Below are 18575 nucleotides of genomic sequence, written 5' to 3' on the forward strand. Positions count from 1 at the left end.
AAGTTTTTTGTTTTTATTTTTTAAAACTATTCATTTTTTGTTGATGTTGGATCTGTTAAATCTGGCCATTTAGCCTGAAGCTAAGCTAGATGGGTGGACAATCTAGCTGAGCCTAAGCTAAAACTTTAGATGTCTTTGGTTTATATTGAAAATCATTAAGTCCATGCAAACAATTCACATTCGACTGGTTATGGTGATGGTTAACCAGTGGTTGTGTTTTGGATGTCCGTTATTCAAACACATGAATTAAATGTACAGGAACCAAACAAAAAAGAATCCAGTTGGTTTAGAAAAAAATAAACCAGACAAGCACACACTACTAGTATTCTACATATTTTATTTATTTGTGTCATCAACATTATTTAGGTTTGTAGTTGAAATGTCAGTAATAAATAACTCTGTATATTAAAAACAAAATAAAACATTTCATGCGAGTTCTCAGACTTGAAAATGACAATATTAGAATGATGAACAGCTTTCACAACATAAAAATAAAATATCTGAAGCCAGCTTCAAATATCTGTTCGGAGATCCGAAACTGAAGTATAAATTATGACCATAATTGCATAAAATCTCTTAGTTCTTCTTTGTCCTTTGCACGTGCATTTCAGCAAAGTTTCAAAAGCACGGCTTGTATTGCAGTGAAATACCTGCAGGATGGGTTCAGCTGGAGCAGAAGGAGCAGTGGATTCCTCCGGTCAGGTCACTGATGACCCCCTCTCTCACCAGTCTGTGCAGGAACTGAGTCTCTTTGTCCACGTTGTGCATCTTCTCCTGCTGCATGAGCCTCATGGGCAGGCTGTCGTAGTAGTGCAGCGGCGCCCCCTGCTGGGACAGGTTGTAGCCGAATCCCGCCAGGCTGACCTCGTCACACAGCAGGCTGGCTAAGCTCAGTGCAGTCACGCCCAGCGTCGGTACATTCTGCAAGGAAATTAAGATTCTTCAGGTTTTATCCCCCCCTGTGCTTTCAATTTTAAGTACACTCTAATTAAAAATGTGAAAATGTGAAACATGATCTACAGAACTGACCTCAACTCTAGTGAATTATCTTTATAGGTTTATCACTAGTAGCTCTGACGCTGATGTGCATAAGCCACAACTCCTTTGTAGTGAAAAACTAAAGGGCTGTTTCAGGTTCAACTTAAAATACTTGATGTTCTGCAGCAGGTGGACATGGAGCTGAAGACAGAACTTCCTCCACAATTTATAATTTATCACCTTTAAATGGCCTTTTGGTTAATTATACAGAAGCATAATATTAGGATTGAAAAGATTAATTGTGATTAATCAACAACTGTAAAAAATTCTCAACTAATTTTGTAATCGATTAATCGTTAAACTATTCAAATATATACATTGCATTCAAGATTTAAAAAAATACTGCTACAAATCATCAAACATACACAAGAGGAATGCTACGTAATTGCATTTTAGGCAACAAAATATTTTCTTAATTCATATATTTAATAATGTATAAAAATGCTAAACTGGCTAAATGAAAGATCTACAAAAAATTTTCTTTTTGTCCAATTAATCTGTTGTCAGAATAATCAATTACTAAAAAAATTGTTAGTTGCGGTCCAAACATTACATTTGGAGATAAATTTAAATGAAAACTACATTTCATATTGTGTTTGTGTCTCTCAGCATGTCAGTAATTTGTTGAGATACTGTAACTTTAAAATCAAGAGAAATTAGGCTTTTAGCAGCACCTTTGACTCATTCTTGATGTCATTTCTTTGGCTGAGCTCACTTTGTTCCCCCGTCTGCTAGAAGTGGCCAGGAAACACGGTTTGATGAATGACATCACTATACAAACTTTGATTTAAATGCCGCAGTTCACAAAACATAACAAAAGGGGGCGATACGTCTTCTTAAATAAAGAATCATGAGGACACATTAAATGTGTCGCTTTGTCTGCAGAGAAAATGTTAAGACGGATGATGCCTTTTGATTTAATCTTTGCAGTGTTAGATCGGTATATTTACAGCCTCCTCTTAAAACAAAACTGCACTCCAACTTTCTCTTTGAACATCAGATTGAAGAGCTTCACCCACCTACAGCTGGTAATCTTGAGTGGATCAGATATTACTACTAATGTTTTGATCACTTCTAGCTTTTTTCCAGAATGTTTTAGAGCTATTTAAAAAAACAAATTCAGTTGTCTAACTCGTCCACCCTGATTCCTCAGGTAATGGTTTGAACTGAGCCGTACCTGGTCCCAGCCCCACAGGCGCCACCTGGGTTTAGGGTATTTCAGGAAGTCCAAGGCAGTCTGCCTGATGACGTCGGGATTCAGAAGTCGGAACCTTGAGGGATCTAGAGGAATTTCCCGTGGAACCCTCTGCCAGAAGAAGAACCAGTCCCAAAACGACTGCAACACAAAGCAGCACTTTGATCGCTAAAGAGGAAACGCTCTCCTCGTCAAGCATTGGTAAAGTATCACGACTGGATCGGCTCTAAGTAACCAAACAAAATACTAGACAACACTGATGCATTATGGGTAAGCACTATGTACTACTATTTAGATCTAAGTTAGATGTGTCAGAACTTATATGAATGGGGGAAAAAAAGGAGAAAGAAAAAAAATCAATGCCTATGTCTAGTTATTTATCTAACCAAACCAAATGTTTGTCGGTCAGATTTACATACAGCAGATGAATATAAAAAAATTGAAATTTTATCTTACTGGCTCACAACAGACAGAGCAGGAAAACGATGACGGTGAAGCTAACGCTCCAGCCACTCACCACGCCGAGCTTCCTGATCATGGCTGAGATCCAGCTGAGGTCAACGCCTTTGTAGATCACGGCCACGAACACAGAATGAGGGTCTGTGTCTTCCCAGTGGAGGGGCGTGCCCTCAGGATAACTCATCCTGATGCTGGTTCGATTCCCCACGTCGCCCGTGTGCTTTCCCAGAGGGCCACTGTTCAACCTGACAGACACAGAGAGAAGAAAGTCAAAACATTACTTAAAACAGGAGCAAGACTAGAGTTTGTTACCATTAGCGGCACAACTAATGATTATTTGATTGATCAATTATTCTGACAATTAATCAGAAGAAAGAATTTGCTAATTTTTTATTTAACCACAGAAGCTTTATTTTATAACACATTAAAAGATACAACTAAACTATTTAATTTCTTTTAGAAATTATAAACATTTTATTGCCTAAAATGCAATACTATAGCATTCCATTAGGGTACACTTGATCATTTGATACTTCTGACATCAATGTCAAAAGTTTGCTTTTCAACTTATCATCACAATGCAGCAAAAGTAGCTTAAACTTTTTTTTACAACTTTTATTTGGAGTTTTTTTCCAAATCTTAAATGTAAAATGTTTTTGATTGAATTACTACTTTGTGTTTTTTCAGCAAATGGCCTTTTTTTAGTCTGTATTCTCCAGATAATGAATGGATTACTAAATTAGTTGACAGTTATTTGCACTAATCGATTAATCACAATTAATTGTTCAGCCCTAGCTGTTAAAGAGAGACAAAAACCAGGAGGTCTCAGTCTGAGTGCAGTTTCAGTCACTCTGCATGTTGTCAAGTCTCCTGCAGAACTACCAGAAGCGAAAGCAAAGCCTGACCTGATTACGGTGTGGAAACGGTCGATGTGCTGACCGAGCTCCAGGCCCTTCAGCACGCCGCCGTTCCCCACCACCACACAGCGGCGACACTTCCCAGAAGCCTCCTCTTGTCCCTGGTCAGGGTTGGCCGCTGGCAGCTGGAAGCACAGAGAGCTGATCAGGTCCGACGTTCTGAGAGACTTTGTGGCTTTAACTAGAATCCACTGAGGTTGCAGACAGCAAAACCCAAGATGACAAAATCCACCAACAGCAGAGATGCTCATGTTGGTTGTTTGGTTTCTTGTGAGTTTTTGCTTTTTAATGTGCCTGTCCTCCTCAGTAGTTGACATTTTCACTAGAGATATACCGATCTGATATTAATATCTGTATTTGCATTGATATTGAAAAAATAAAAACAAACTCTAGACCAGGTATTGGTGACCATGTGTCTGATCAATAAGAGCAGATCTATTCAGTCTAATTCTATCCTGTCTTATTATTTATTTTAGGATTATATCTAGAATCCCTGATTGTACTTTCTGAACCATTTGTAAAAAGGTTTGTTGCAGTTCATTTTTTACACGTTTGACCCAATTTTTATTTATTTTTTTTATCGTTTCAGTTTCTTTATCATTTATTGTTACATTGGCTGTTCTACTCCTAATTGAACTGACTGAACAAATTAAAGTTGTCTTGTTTTTACAAGTTGACCAAGCTTCTGAAGCCATTGCTGTATTTAAGTGAGCTGCACTTGTGCAGATTTAGCAAGTAAATGTATAATTTAGTACATTTATGTATGCGTTTCTTTAAAAAAGGAAATATTTTCAGTCAATTCAGCATGGGTTTTCTGTATCAGCTGATGCTAATACTCAGATATCTGTAGCTTCCTTTTTTAGGAAGTGCATTTTGTGAACAGAGATTAAATCTTACTAAGCAACTTCAGGTATTGCACTAACAACTGAAACCATGCAAGTTGGAGTGTGGCTCTTCTGTAAAACCTCTCTAGGTGGTATTTGTATTCACCAGCGTCAGCAGGTTCTCTACTTTGTCTTTAAGCCCTTTGAAGCCAAACGGCGGCAGGTAAAGAAGGAGCCGGTCAGGGAGCGGCTGGTCCTTCCACAGGAAGGGCTGGACGGCGCCACTGGCAGACGGGAACAAAGCCATCAGCTTCTCTCTGCTGCCTCTGGGGCGACACCGGCCCTCCAGGACTCGGCGCACGTTCTCATGCACTAACTGCAGGGCGAGACAAAGACAGGCAAACAAAGAGTCCATCATTACAACCTGTGCACGCTTCTGCTTTGTTGTTACATAACCCACAGAATATTGCTGCATAAGGTGTCATGTGTCAGAAGGATAAACAATATGCTTCATGTGCTTTGCAGTCCTGTAACATCAAATGCTTTGCATTTGTTTATTAAAAATCAAACCGTAACAAAACCGGAACGTCTATCTGACTTGATTTATTTTGTGTTTGTTGTGCTTTCCACACCTTTAAATTTCACATACCAGTAAAACGTGACAAGTGACAAGCTCAAGCTAATGGTTTTCCATTGGAATGCAGAAAAGTGAAGGAATGGTGAGTGAAGTTTAAAAAGGAGTTGAACTGGTTTTGGCTCTGTGTGTATTTTATGACATTTCAAATGAAGATGCAGTTCTGTTCACTTTTTATTACCGTCCCTCTTCATGTCAACATCTCCATTGTTGCAGCAGATTACAGAACAATTAATAGATGTACAGACAAGTGTCATTTAGTCACAAGTTAACCATTACCCAACAAACAATAACTTCCACTTCACCTTCAAACAGAAATCAAATCAAAAACCAAATAGTTAAAGGAGTAGAGGGGAAGTATCATGTATTCTCCAGCCACACTGTACTATAAAATAGCAGTCGAGTAACTACTTTAGTTCCAGTTGTTATATATATATATATATATATATATATATACATACACACACACATATAGACCGGTATATATAGTTAAATATACATATTTATTCTATGCTGCTAGGATTGCATTGACCCGACTGATCATCCATTTTTAATCAATTATTCCTTCCAGAACTGTGGCAGCATGTTGGATTAGATGCGTTACGTTAGCTCTAATTTGTTCAATGTTTCACGGATTCAGGCATTATTGTTTTGAATAAATTACTGTGCAGCTGGAAGAATTTTTTATCTTTCTTTCCTTTTTTTTAACTTTTCAACAGTTATGATGCGAAACCGTGGCTACAAGGTATCGTTTTTACATCTCGGAGCATAAAAGCTGATTTCCAAGCACCGAAGCCGGTTTCTCAGTCAAAGCCTCAGGGTAGCTGCAGTTCTACTCGTTATAAAAGATCAGTTATGACAATACAAATACTGTGTCGTGATTGACATTTTCCATTGAAAGAAAATCACATTGGAAATAATGTTACACTGATTACAAATAATAATAAAAAAAATGTCTCCATCTACATCCACTGCTTGTGCTGCATGGGTCGTATTTGTATCGTTCTTAAGCACTTTGGAAAACTCTCATATAAAAAACTGCTTCATATTTGCATAAAAAAATTTATTTTAGAAGAACAGATTGAAAATCCAGACAACTCTTGTCGTGAAAAGCTTGAAGTGGTTGCAGTGTGCCAAGTTGAGCTTCACTCACCTGTTTATGTGCAGAGTTGACACGAAACTGAAAAGGTTCCTCTGTCCTCGTCTGCATCAGCAGCAGGGAGAATATAAAAAAAACCAGCAAACCCAAAACAAGTATCAACCACACCTGCCTGCAGAGAAATGGGAAAAAAAACTAAATTAAACAGGTAGGCTTAAAAGATGAAGCCAAAGAGAAACATGAAAAGTGATAGAGAGGAAGTACGCTCATGTTTCTGCTGACTTTCACATTCGAGACGTTACAGAGTCGGGCATTCGATTGACAGTTTTAGGTCAGCAGCTGAGATCCTATTAGAGGTTTTTATCTGTGGATACTGCAACATCAGCATCTTATTCAGGTATATCCAGGCATATGCCTGGGAGCAGCTACGAATGCGGCATTTTGGGAAAAACATAGTCGGCTATTTTCCAGAAGAGCAACACAGGACTTTGTACAGACTGTGTGATGCTGTGAGAGTTCTGGTGGAGCCCGCTGAACATCGTCCAACAAAACCAAAAACAAACCATCCTCCTACCACTTCCTGTCGTCTTTTTGTCATTTCCTCCAGTAGCAACATCCGACTGTTGATCACGTTACTTGTGTCATGTGGGGGAAAAAAAAAAAAAGGTTTCTGCTGCAGTTTTGGGAGATAAGTCTAAAAAAAATCCACCTCATCCAAGCGCAAAAACTATTTTTTTTCTAAATGGCATGTTTTTATTAAGATAATTTGGTTTTGTAATTTCCAAACAGTACTGGTCTGTATTTTTCTTTTGCATTTTCTGTGCAAAAGAAAATGCATTTCTGCTGTTATCATGCTGACATGCATGAATTGAATGTGCAAGTCTAAGTAAATATGATGACAGGCAAATTATGGGAATGACATATTTGCCTGTTTGGGTCCAACTGACATGCATGCAAGGTCCAGTGACCCTGCCAAACAATAACTGTGTTTTTTTTTCTAATGTTCCACACCAAAGAGAGTTCTCAGCCACAGACACAGACACAATGTGAATGGGTGAGTAGTGATCACCTGTGTGCTGGACTGCGCAAGAAAAGCTTCATGTTGTCATCCGCCGTGGATCCAGCGATCACCTCGGGTCTCCCGGCTGAAGCTCGGAGCCCTCTGACTCTCAGGCATCCTGTCCTGGACACACACACACACACTGTATTTCTCTTCGTCCACACAGACTATCAGAACAGAGGAGCGTCTGTGGCTTATGTGAGCAAATTCAAAGGGTTGGTGGTTGGATACATTTCCTGCCTCCTGTTTCCCCAGTGTCTGGGATCAGATGACTGTCAGCTTACACATTCTGTTCGGTTTGACTGTCCGTAAACACACCACAGAGAAACAGCAATGACTATCATCATCTCAGGCATTAAAATATTTACCCAGTTTAGAGCTGTGACTAACAGGTAGTCGGTTACTTGTGTTAGTTATTCTACTGATTTTTCATTAAACTACAAGAATTTTATTATACAATATTAGAAATGCATTAAACATGCAAATAACAAATTATTCAATCAACTTTTTTTTTTTTACAAAAGAAATACATTTTATTGCCTAAAATGCTATTCATATAGGCCAATATTTGGATTTCCAATTATTAACTGGGTAGCAAAAGGTGCTAGGAGAGTTTTTTTAAAAACTGAATCTGTACTGGGTGAAGCCAAGACTGTCACACGTGGGGTTGAGTAGAAAATAAGAATATTTTTCACATTAAATTCAATATAGGTTTTGGCTTAATTCATGTTGGTAGTTGGCGTTGGTTTCACCCTTGCCATGTGAGTAATGCATTTCTCAATAAAACCTTTGGATTTCCTAAAATTCTTATTAAGTTCAGTATGCGAGACACGCCTGAGAAAAATATGCAACAAAGCTGAAACGGTAATCAGATTTCCGACAGCCTCAAACCCGCTGGCTGCTGACTAAAACGCAGGTTGTGATCTGCACAAAAGATATTGTTTGTCCCATATACGACAATCAGATTGATTTTATTCCATTTTTTTCTGTACCAAATTTGACCTCTTAAGCTCAGAATCATAACACCTACACAACAGTAAACGTTACTTCTTTAAGTTAAAATTTCTATAAATCAGATAAGCATACAAAGCATAAAGATTCAATTTTAACAAAATATGAGGTTTAGCATCATAAAAAATATATTTTAAAAACCCTTACTGACGGCCTGAACCGGATGCTAACTCGAGCTTTATCATGTTTCCCCACTTTTAAATGGCCAAGATGATAACATAGCAGAGTAAAAGGTCTCCGCCTGATACTGTTTAATGAAATAACTCCGGACCGTAACATACTAATGAAAGGAGTTCAGTAATGGTTCCATTTTTCATGAATTAGTGGTCAGTGTCGGCGGATCTATAAGCAGGCAGGGGGACAAACAGCGTTTTATTCGGGGAGCATAATGGCGCCGTCTGTAACGGGGTGTTTTGGTGCGTTTCAGGCTGTTTAAATAGCGAGAGGCTCGCGTGCAAGTTACAGCTGGACGCTTGAGCGTTTTAGGACATTACCTATCGCTACATTATTACCCTATATTAAGCTATTGCTCATATTCCTTACGTCTTCCGTTTACATCCGAGTAAAACTGAAGTTAAGCTAGATATTTTCGAATATTGAGTTCTTTTACCACAGCGTCAAGAAGTGGTAAAATGTCTCGTTTTTAAAATGTTTAAACATTAATCCAGCCACATTAAAAATGAGCTGCTGTTCGGTTACAATAGCCATAATTACCCTTTACGAAAATCGTCCGTTATTGGCCCTTATCTGCTTATAACAGTCCTACATCTCATAGTTTGCTCCCTTATTCTGTTACTTAAAAGTGTCCTTACCCTCGCATGGACTCCGGTGACTCTTCATGGCTCCATTCCGTGAAATAAAGAGAGCTGCTCTCCAGGTTTAGCGGATAGCCTACTCCATCTGTAACCTTCTTCAAGGAACCGCTGACGCAGCCAGCCAATCAGCGACAGGGCAACACACCCATCACTTCCGCTTTTTTTTTTCAGATTACCCGTACATAATACAGTTACAAACCAACTTGCACACACAAAACCGCTAAACAATTCATATTTATTATTACTTTGTACATCATTAGACACAGGAAATAAAGGAGATGTAAGCTGCCTCCCAAACAATTCTGACAGTAAAGTCTCAGCTTAAAAAGTTTTGAACAGGAACTTTTTAATTATTTACTGTATCATACAATATATGCTTAAAGGCATATACAATGGGTTACATTAATCTCCCCATCAAACCTTTTCTAATAAGTTTGCAAAGTACTCTTAAAAAATCTGCTAAACTTAACATTCCTGTCTGCATTCCAGACAAGTGGAGCTTCAGCTGCAGGATTGAGATCAACAAACACGCAAACAGTTGCAAGCGGCTTGTCCTACTGCAGAGGCTGCTTCAGTTCAAATAGCCCTGTTCCACCTTTGACCACCTTCCCCACAACCAAGCAGGCGGAGGGAGAAACCAGCTGATCACGTGACCCTGAGTCAGAATGAAAAGCAGTCAGTGAAAAAAGGAAAAAAAGAGCAAAGATATCAATGACCAAGAAAGAAACTGAGCATCCTGATTTCTGTAAACCACTGTATTTTAGTGAATGGATTGTGGTTAAAACGAGTGAACCAAAGCTCGAGGAATGTCAATTGCATGCTCCAAGACAGGAGCCATTTTCATCCCATAAGTATGAAAATCAAATCAGACTCGAGATCCACTGTTTCCCTCCATTACTTACCCAGCATGGTGGCCTGTTTGAGGAACTTGAAGCTGGTCTCGAAGGTCATCTGCTGCAGAGGGGACGAGTTCGACATGATGGCGTGTCGGTTTAACGGCTTGTAGACGCCTTCGAAGCACATGTAGTCTGCCACCAATGACAGATGCCTGGGGTCAACCTCAATCCCTGCAGACGGGGGTCAGAGATACCGGGTCACAATCTGAGAGCCGAGTGCTCTAAGAGTTCTGCACGTTTTGTTCAACGTTACAGTTTTCTACACTCAAATTTTCAGACGTAACTGGGGGTTCTTTCAGGATAAATATGACAGATGTGGGTGTAGAGGTCAGACTTTACACATTAAATCTGCAAAAGTAAGTAAGACAAAAAAAAGAAAAGAAGGCAATAAGAAGGAAGGATGGTAATAGAAAGAAAGGAAGGAATGCTATAGTATGGAAGAAAAAGAAGACAAAAAGGAATGAGCAAGAAGGAATGATAGAAAGGAGGAATACAAAAGGAAGTAAAGTAAAGAAAGAAGGCAATAGGAAAGAGAAAAAAGACAAAAGGAAGGAAGGAGGGAAAGAAAGAAGGAAGAATCAAAGGAAAAAGGGAGTCAGATAATAGACGAATGGATTTCTGGATGGATGGAAAAAGTCAGAAAAAAACCAATGAATTCCATCAAACCTGATCTAGTCTAGAAAATTAATTAAATTCCAGACCTTTTTAAACACTGTAGTAACGCTGTGTGAGTTAGAGCACAGGTGTGCGCGCGCATGCGTACCATAAACTGCAAAGACGTCTTTGATCTCCTTCTCTATGACTTTCAGAGCCACCTCGATCCCGTAGGTGCTGGCCATGGCGTGGACCTCATTGGAGTACAGTTTGTTGACGTCCAGGATCTGGAGACACAAGCTGATCATGTGACAACTAAACACATCCATGCAAAGATGTGTTTAGCTGTTACAACCTGATTTAATTCCAACAATCAGGTTGGACTTAAACCAGTTCTGTTCAGCTGGTGGAACTGGAACATGAGGATATCTGCTGAGGTTAAAATGCTAAACCGTGTTCATCAAGTCTTGAACGATGGCTGAACTTGTAAATGCAACAACTAATCAGATTCTAATATTAATATAGACATGTTGCAATGTGACATCATGGACAGAAGATCCCTGCCCCATCGCCCTGCTGGAGGGCAAAAATGTGCTAGCTTAGCATTGGCTTTAGCTGTTGTCAACATAACATGCTAAATATTAAATGTAGCATTGTGTATGAAAGAAAAAGGGATGCAGTGGTTTGCTACCAATTGTTAACACTACAACATTTGAATAAAAAAAAAAAAATTAATTAAATCTAGCATAACTGATTTAGCCAAGCTAGATCAGTTATGCTAACTTGACTTTGACAACCTTAACATGTAGATGTGGTGTGGAGTTTGTTGTGTTTCGGTTCAGTTAGAAAAAAAGAAAGGCGACCCGCACACTGACTCTCTGACAGATCATCGGCAGAGCAGGTGTAGAGCGAGGAAATAGAAGAATATGAGTGGTTTTGAACAACGGTTTTTCTGCATTATTTATGCCTTTGTTGTGACACACTGCACTGAATTAGTAATGCTACAGGTCCAGGTTTAATTTAGTTAATAGGATATTTCCACAGCTGCTGTGTGGCTACGGATGGCAAGTAAAACAATCATCTCATCGCCCTTCACCGTTGTGCGCATGTGTAAAATTTCCGGATGTAAACAATAACATGAAATGTCTGAAAAAGTTGAAGCTTTACAACACATTATTGATAATAGAACATGCCACTAATAAACTAATTGAGCTGTAATTTCCGGTTCTTTCATTCATATATATCTCTTGACATATGCTTCTTAGATTACTGTGTAATCTCTTGTTATTCAGTGCAAGAGTGATTCAACAAAGTGTGGCATAAACAACAAGTGTGTTGCAGGTTGTGTGGAATGCGGCCGACGTACATCGTTGTACTTAAAGATTTCGTGCATGTTGATGCCCTCTGTGTTGAGAACCGTCTGTTTTCCCCCAGACTTGGTTGTGGTCTCGCTCAGCAGGCACCGTGTCAGGCCCCGGGTCTCCATGATGACGGCGTTCTGGGCCAGAGTCGACAGGACCGAGGTCAGGTCGAAGTGGATCCTGTTCATAGGGAATTCCAGCTCTACCTGTGTGAATGGTCACGTTTCATACAAGTCGTTAGCACATCGGAGTCGACAGGAGGAAACAGAACAGCGGGGGAAGTTTCAAGTCTTAGCAAACCCTGGGCTTAACCCACCTTTCACTACATTCAGTATGGTGGCAGCCTTTATGGACTCAAAACTCACTGTTTCTAGGCGGGCAAGTTCCAATATTTCCAACTGGAATTCTGATTTCAGGGGCTGTTTCTTGTTTTTCCCCCCCAAAAGTCTCAGATTTTAGACTTTTAAATCTGACATACGAGCGATAAGAGAATGTACCTGAAATCTCCTGTTAGTGTAGTTTATAGCAGATTCTCAAAGTAACTTATTAAAGAAAAGTTATTAATCAAGTATAACAATGAACATATTGATTGAACTCCTTCGTAGGTGTACCATTTTGCACAAATATGGACCAATAATTCTGACGATTTGCAGCCTAGTTGTAGTTTACTGTAACTCTCTACAGTGCAACCTGTCTCACCTCACACCAGAGTTCTTCCTGCTGATCAAAGGAGTATCTCTGTATGGCCGAGTTAGACGACAGAACTGAGTTCACCCTCATCTGGACCGAGGACTCTCCCCCTTGCTCCACTTTCGTTTCCTTCTTTTTCTTCTTCTTCTGCTGCTGCTGCTGCTGCTGCTGCTCTCCACTGTCTGCTGACTCAGGCTGGGTCTCCTCCACAGAGTTTGCCTGGCTGTTCTCCTCTTCGCCCTCATCCTCTTCGGCATCGCCGCCTTCGCCCTCGTCTTCGCTTTCATAGTCTACCTGTAGGCAGAGGTGAATTATCGGCTTGGACATCCATGACGCCAGGATTTTTGTTTCCAACTCTCCCAATTAGTCTACATTGACTAAATTCTCTGGGAATTATTTTTTTTCCCCAGTTCTGAATGAAAGCAATCGGATTGTTTAACAATGGTATTTTTGCTGAGTCATTATACAGTGAGAATCTCATCTTACAAAATACTCAAAGTGTTCATCTAGATCCTGAGTCGGAACAGTGAACGAGATCTCATTAAGCAAGTGTTTCAAACACATTTCTATAAGAAGCACCATTTTAACCAGCAGTAGTTCTTTGGTTTCCAGTCTTACTGAACAGACATGCTATGTTTTTACCTCCCTCAGTCAGGCTGCATTCAGTTTTTAGCTTAGCTTACTTAGTTTCAGTTTTGTTTGATTCATAACTACTTTACTGAACTCAAAGGAAAATTAAATGTTGCACTTCAACATTTCATTTCCCATTGAAATTAAATGCCAACACAAAAGCAACAGTGTTAGCTTTAGTGGTTTCACTTCAATTCTTTTTTCAGCGTCAACCCTTTAGCCTGGTATTTTATTTTATTTTATTTTAATGTACAGTGTATCATCTTTTGTTACAAGAACTGGACTTATTGCCAAGTTTGTGCACACAAGGAATTTCACTTTGGTGGGGTTCTCCAAGGCGCAATTCCTGGTCTAGTACTTTATTTTCTGTAAATTCTCCCAATAGTTTGGATTTTTAGCAAACAAACCAGACCAAATTGGACGGTCTAGAGATCATTTCAAGTTGCAAAAAAAGCAACAAAAATGCAGCTTTTTACCAAAAATCTTTAGTTTAATTTGGTTTCATTATCACTGACATTAGCTAATGGAGCCATATTAAAATTTCTACCTTAAGTGTCGAAGAACTTTGAATTAATAATCCACAACCTGGTGCAGAGGCCCTTTCCTTTTAGATAGTTTTAAAAATGGAGAAGACAACAGAATGCTCCATTTATGTAAGCTAGCTCTTTAGGTGAGCTAAAGAAAACAGCTCACCTTAACCTGCTCATAACTACAGTGAGAGCAATAATCAAAATGTTTCAAACAACTAGAGCAGTGACTGATACGGCTGAACGAGAACTCAAAAAAAGTGAGCAGAAGCATGATAATTGTTTCCAAAGGTCATTGTTGGCGTTTCTGAGTTCCCATATTTTTTTATATCTTTATTGCAGTTGCCAGTAACTGTCGCAACCACAGTCCCTCCATGATTCTACAGCTACAATGTTCCTCAGTAAGGTTTTGTGTTTTTGGAGTAAAACTGCTTTAAGTGTTTTTGTTCTAGTTTCTACTGCACATTTCTCAGTACACTTGAAATAAGACAAGACTAACAAGAAATAGGAGTTTGTTTAAAGTCAATAATTCATTAATATTGATGAAAAGGTTCTTGTTGCATTGGCAGATTATTTCAAGATATTCTAAAAGTGAAATAATCTACCATTGGAAGTAGTAATTTCTCATCAATATTAAGGAAACATCGACTCAAAACCAGCTGCTATATCTTGCTGAAAAGCTACTTGTAAGTTAGTTTTGTCCTATTTAAAGTGCACCAAGATATTTGCACAAGAAACTAGACTAAAAACACTTGGTAAGACTGTGTGTTTTTGCAGTGTACTCCTTGTATGCTGATTGGACGGGAGTTTCTCAGAGTACATTTCATTCCAACCAAGTTGACACTCGTGTTGGCGACCAGGAGAAAATGTTAAAAGTAATTTGTGGAATTACGTTTCACAATGGAACACTTCCCGTCTCAGCCTCAGCCCTACCTCCTCCGTCTGTTTGCTTTTCCTCTTGGCGTCTGATGCGTCGGCGTCTCCTTCATCCCCCTGGTCATCAACCACTTCTCCTCCCTCCTCCTCCTCCTCTTCTCCACCGCCGTCCTGCGGAACGTCAACATGAACGAAAATAAAAGCTCGAGCGCGAATGAGACTGATGGAGAACACTGAAAAATAATAAGACAAAACTAAATTAAAACCTGGGTCCCCGCGGTCCCGTCCTCGTCCATGTTTTTATCTCCAGGGGTGGCCTTCCTCGTCTCCACGGAAATAGAGGCCAGCTTGGCTGTGCGCTTTTTAATGGCTTCCAGGAGGAGACTGAAAAACCTGAAAATAGATGAAGAGGTGGATGAGAGCAGGTGGGGTTAAAGACAAACAACAGGTTGGCTCTGATCGTTTCCTGACATGCGAACACACACCTCGTCTCCATGTAGTGGAGGATCTGATGGGGAGTTAAAAGATTGTCGTCACGGTAACGCTCGGGAGGCAGGAAGTGAAAGGTGACTTTAAACAATTGCAGTCTTTGATAAGTTTCGATCCGAAGCGTCTCGACAACATCCACCTTCTGCAGCACCTACACACACACACACACACGTTTATATTATGGAACATATCACGACATTCTATTGATTTTTATTCATCTTAAGAACTTCATTTATCGGTAACTGATAAATAAAAGGAACAGTATTGTGTATTTTCCAGTTATACAGGGCAGTTTTGTAATTATAAAAATGCTGAATGTCAAACATGACTTAAAAATCAGACATTTTAATATAACACACCTTGAAATTGGGCTTCTGTCTCTTTAAGAATAACTCTTTCTGAAACTCTGCCTTCAAGAAGTCACCACAACTTGGTTCTTCTATTAACCCTGTAGACATTTTTACTAGCGTGTCACTGAGAATTAGCTGATAAAATGAGCTCAGCAGTTCCACCAGGTGTTTGCTAATAGCTGCTGGCTAGTCTGAAGGGCTGAGTGGGGGAGTGGCAGGGGAGGGATGCTCTGTGAGGCGGAAGCTCAGTAGCTTGGAAACTGCAGCTCTGAGAGGAGCTTCGTCCTCAAAGGCGGGGCTAGGTTCACCCAGGTGTTTTAGCACAGTTGAATGGTTGCCATGGAAATTGAAGGATTTCTGAAGCATGCATAAAAGAATCAAGGCAACACTCCAGATATGCGTTTGATGAGGGAACAGTATTATAACATGGTGTAATGCTAAAAAAAGTTGATTTTACACTATACTACCTGATACTTTTAGCCATTCCTAAGTATAACCTCAAGCTAAACTGAACTCGTGCCTTAGTTCTGAGCCAAAAAGCGATGCTCTGCTGCATTAAGACTGGGCTTTGATGAAGGAGGAACAGCTAAGCTCAGAAAGAGACCTCAGCAGAGGAGATGAGTAAAGCACCATGTAACAGAGGAAAAGAAACTGATAAGGAAACGGAACTGTGACGGCCTCAGACCTCAGCCAGGCAGACTCTGCTGAGCTGCTTCCGCAGCGTCTTGGCCCTCTTCAAGGCCTTCTTGTTGTTCAGCACCGGGACGCTCATCATGGGGGTTTTAATGTTGGAACTGGCCACCATCAGGATCTCCCTCAGTCTGGAAGGTTGGACACATGTTGGCTCTCGTTAAAATGAGACGTCAACGATAACGACGGACACGAGCATTGTGAGCGTGAGGGGTTGTTACCGGGGGATTCCCAGAGTGACGTTCATCTCTCCTCTGCCTGCGAAGTGGAAGGTGTTGAGGGTCATCTGGGTGGAGGGCTCGCCTATGGACTGAGCTGCCAGCAGGCCCACAGCTTCCCCTGGGTCACACAGGGAGCGCTGCCACTTATAGTAGAGCAGCTGCCGCAGCCTGCAATCATTCATCACTGTACGTCACTCAGCTGCTTTTACAGGACACGCTCTGCTGAGCAGAGGAGAAGCAATCAAACAGGAAGCTAATTCTAGCTGTGCAGAACAGAGTGGGAGGGTGTGCCAAAAAGAAAGACAAAAATCGGTAACATAATTCTCATTTACTAACCATTCAAAATGTCCCAAAAATCGAATTAAAATATCTTAAAAACTGGATTAAAATGTCCAAAAATCACTGTAATTGCTAATGTTGGGCATTTTTATTTAATTGAGTAAAAATCCCCAAATCTTTTTGAAATGTCCCCTCAGCATCCCGAAAAATAAAAAGACAAAAATGTCCCAAAAACTATGCAACTAAATTATATACAAGTGCCATACTGTTACTGTAATATGTACAATGTACTGAATTTAATGTAAATTACTCTGTGCCAACCAGATAGGTTTATATTTACATTTGTTTGTGTTTATTCTGTTCATAAGTGGAACATCAGTAAAAATTTAAACTACAAAAAAAAGTCCAATTAATTGATTATAATGTTCCCTTAATTCATTAACAATGTCCCAGCATTTGGGACATTAAAATGGCCCAAAATTGGCTAAAAATATTCCTAAATCCAATTAAAAGTGACCTCAAAAGAATCGACTTTAAATGACCCAAATATCTATCAAAATGTACCCAAAATGAATGGAAAATGTCCCAAAAACTGATTTTAAATGTTTTTTTTTTTTTTAATTCTGCTATTTGTCAGCTTGTATTTTGTAACCCAGAGCAACATTCCAGCTGCAAAAATGATTAAATGGCTAAAACCTCCATCTGATAATTGGAACTTGCAACATCATCGTCCATGGAGGAGCCTCTCTGCAGAAACGTGACGCTTTCGCTAAACGAAACAGAAACAGATGCAGGGAGGGAGTACTTCCATTTAATCATGGATTAATATTTAAAACTTTATAAACGTGAAAAAAAAAGCATTTTAATATTTCCATTTGTCATTCTGCCTTTGCAGAGGCACACAGGAGCAGACTGTGAGGATGGACTAAGGCAGAAATCAGAGTTATGAGTTAAAAATTGATTTTGAATCAAATTATGAAATGGTAAAAAAAAAAAAAGAAAGATTCCCACCCCTGGTATTTTGGTGTAAGTATGAGGCAGCAATGTCATACAGCTCAAAAGAAAAAAATCAAGAAAAATGCTGAACATTTAAAGCAATTTGAAGAGTAAAACGTTGTGATAAAGACGGCTCCACTGTCTGCAACAGCCAATGCGAAAACAAGGTGGGACTTAAAGACATTTTCAGCGAAATAGAAACTTTACATATTTTTGCCTCACTTCGTCACCACTTACCATAAAGCAGGAAATTAGAAGAACTAAGTTTGATTACGTGTTCAAACGCCTCAGATGGTGACAGAGCTGACCACAGTTCAACCAGACTTTATTTTCATCTTTTTAGCTGCACTCAGACTAGTGGAAAGAAAATGACGCGAGGTTCAATCGTCCTCTGGGAAGACTTGTGTTTTTATGTTTTTTCAGTACCTCTGCGTCTCCATGTCATCTTGTGTGGCGTTGCCTCTGTTCTGAATGTACTTCTCGGTGATGTCATGGAAGTTTTCCGATACCGACCCGAAGCAGACGTCGGGCCTGAACAGGCCCAGGGTCGGCTCGGGGCAGCGGGACGACCGCCTGGTGTATTTGGCTCTGCCGGCTTCGTCCAAAGAGTGCCAGTCCTTCACCAACTGACGAGACAAAGAGAGGAAGAGAGAGAAAAGGGTTAAGAAGGCAAGGTATGTGCAGGAAGTCAAACTAAATCGGACTTTTACCTGCAGCACTGCAGGGTCTTGACCGGGCAGCGGATCGGTTGACGGCATGGCCTCTCGTAGTTTCGCTAACTTCTTCTGGGAAAACAGTAGAAAGGCTCCTGGCACGGAAAACACGGTCAAATCAAAATTTATGGAAAAAATTAAAAAAATTATAAAGAGCACAGCAATCCAAACTTTTTTTTTTTTTTTTTTTTTTAGATATACAGGCCCTTCT

The 18575-nt window shown here is 39.8% G+C and overlaps 2 protein-coding genes across 2 annotated transcripts in view; both read right to left on the reverse strand.

Moving 5' to 3' along the window:
• Positions 1-320: 320 nt before the first annotated feature.
• On the reverse strand, positions 321-9163 carry st3gal5 (ST3 beta-galactoside alpha-2,3-sialyltransferase 5). Its single transcript, XM_008419769.2, has 8 exons — positions 9050-9163; positions 7236-7349; positions 6221-6338; positions 4600-4809; positions 3598-3734; positions 2751-2937; positions 2216-2374; positions 321-921 (listed from the first exon to the last, which is right to left on the reverse strand). Exons 1-8 carry the CDS (start codon positions 9055-9057, stop codon positions 664-666), a joined length of 1191 nt encoding a protein of 396 aa, XP_008417991.1. The 5' UTR covers positions 9058-9163; the 3' UTR covers positions 321-663.
• A 110-nt stretch (positions 9164-9273) lies between these two features.
• The window catches only part of polr1a (RNA polymerase I subunit A), a 29132-nt gene continuing 19830 nt past the window's right edge, over positions 9274-18575 (reverse strand). The window contains exons 26-37 of the mRNA XM_008419771.2: positions 18362-18459; positions 18078-18277; positions 16377-16544; positions 16151-16286; positions 15112-15266; positions 14893-15019; positions 14684-14797; positions 12603-12887; positions 11909-12109; positions 10712-10829; positions 9955-10119; positions 9274-9707 (exon numbers count right to left, since the gene is read on the reverse strand). Coding sequence (XP_008417993.1) covers positions 9607-9707; positions 9955-10119; positions 10712-10829; positions 11909-12109; positions 12603-12887; positions 14684-14797; positions 14893-15019; positions 15112-15266; positions 16151-16286; positions 16377-16544; positions 18078-18277; positions 18362-18459 — 1868 coding nt within the window. The 3' untranslated portion in view covers positions 9274-9606. The remainder of the gene's footprint in view (positions 9708-9954; positions 10120-10711; positions 10830-11908; positions 12110-12602; positions 12888-14683; positions 14798-14892; positions 15020-15111; positions 15267-16150; positions 16287-16376; positions 16545-18077; positions 18278-18361; positions 18460-18575) is intronic.

This window comes from Poecilia reticulata, linkage group LG10, assembly GCF_000633615.1.
Source record: "Poecilia reticulata strain Guanapo linkage group LG10, Guppy_female_1.0+MT, whole genome shotgun sequence".
NCBI classification, from domain to species: domain Eukaryota; kingdom Metazoa; phylum Chordata; class Actinopteri; order Cyprinodontiformes; family Poeciliidae; genus Poecilia; species Poecilia reticulata.

What these genes read in the sequence shown, in the direction of transcription:
- st3gal5 (XM_008419769.2), bottom strand. An exon ending in TTGCGCAGTCCAGCACACAG is followed by an intron (nt 6,339 to 7,235) that starts GTGATCACTACT and finishes ATTTCTCTGCAG; the next exon opens with GCAGGTGTGGTTGATACTTG. An exon ending in CGTTTCCACACCGTAATCAG is followed by an intron (nt 2,938 to 3,597) that starts GTCAGGCTTTGC and finishes TGTGTCTGTCAG; the next exon opens with GTTGAACAGTGGCCCTCTGG.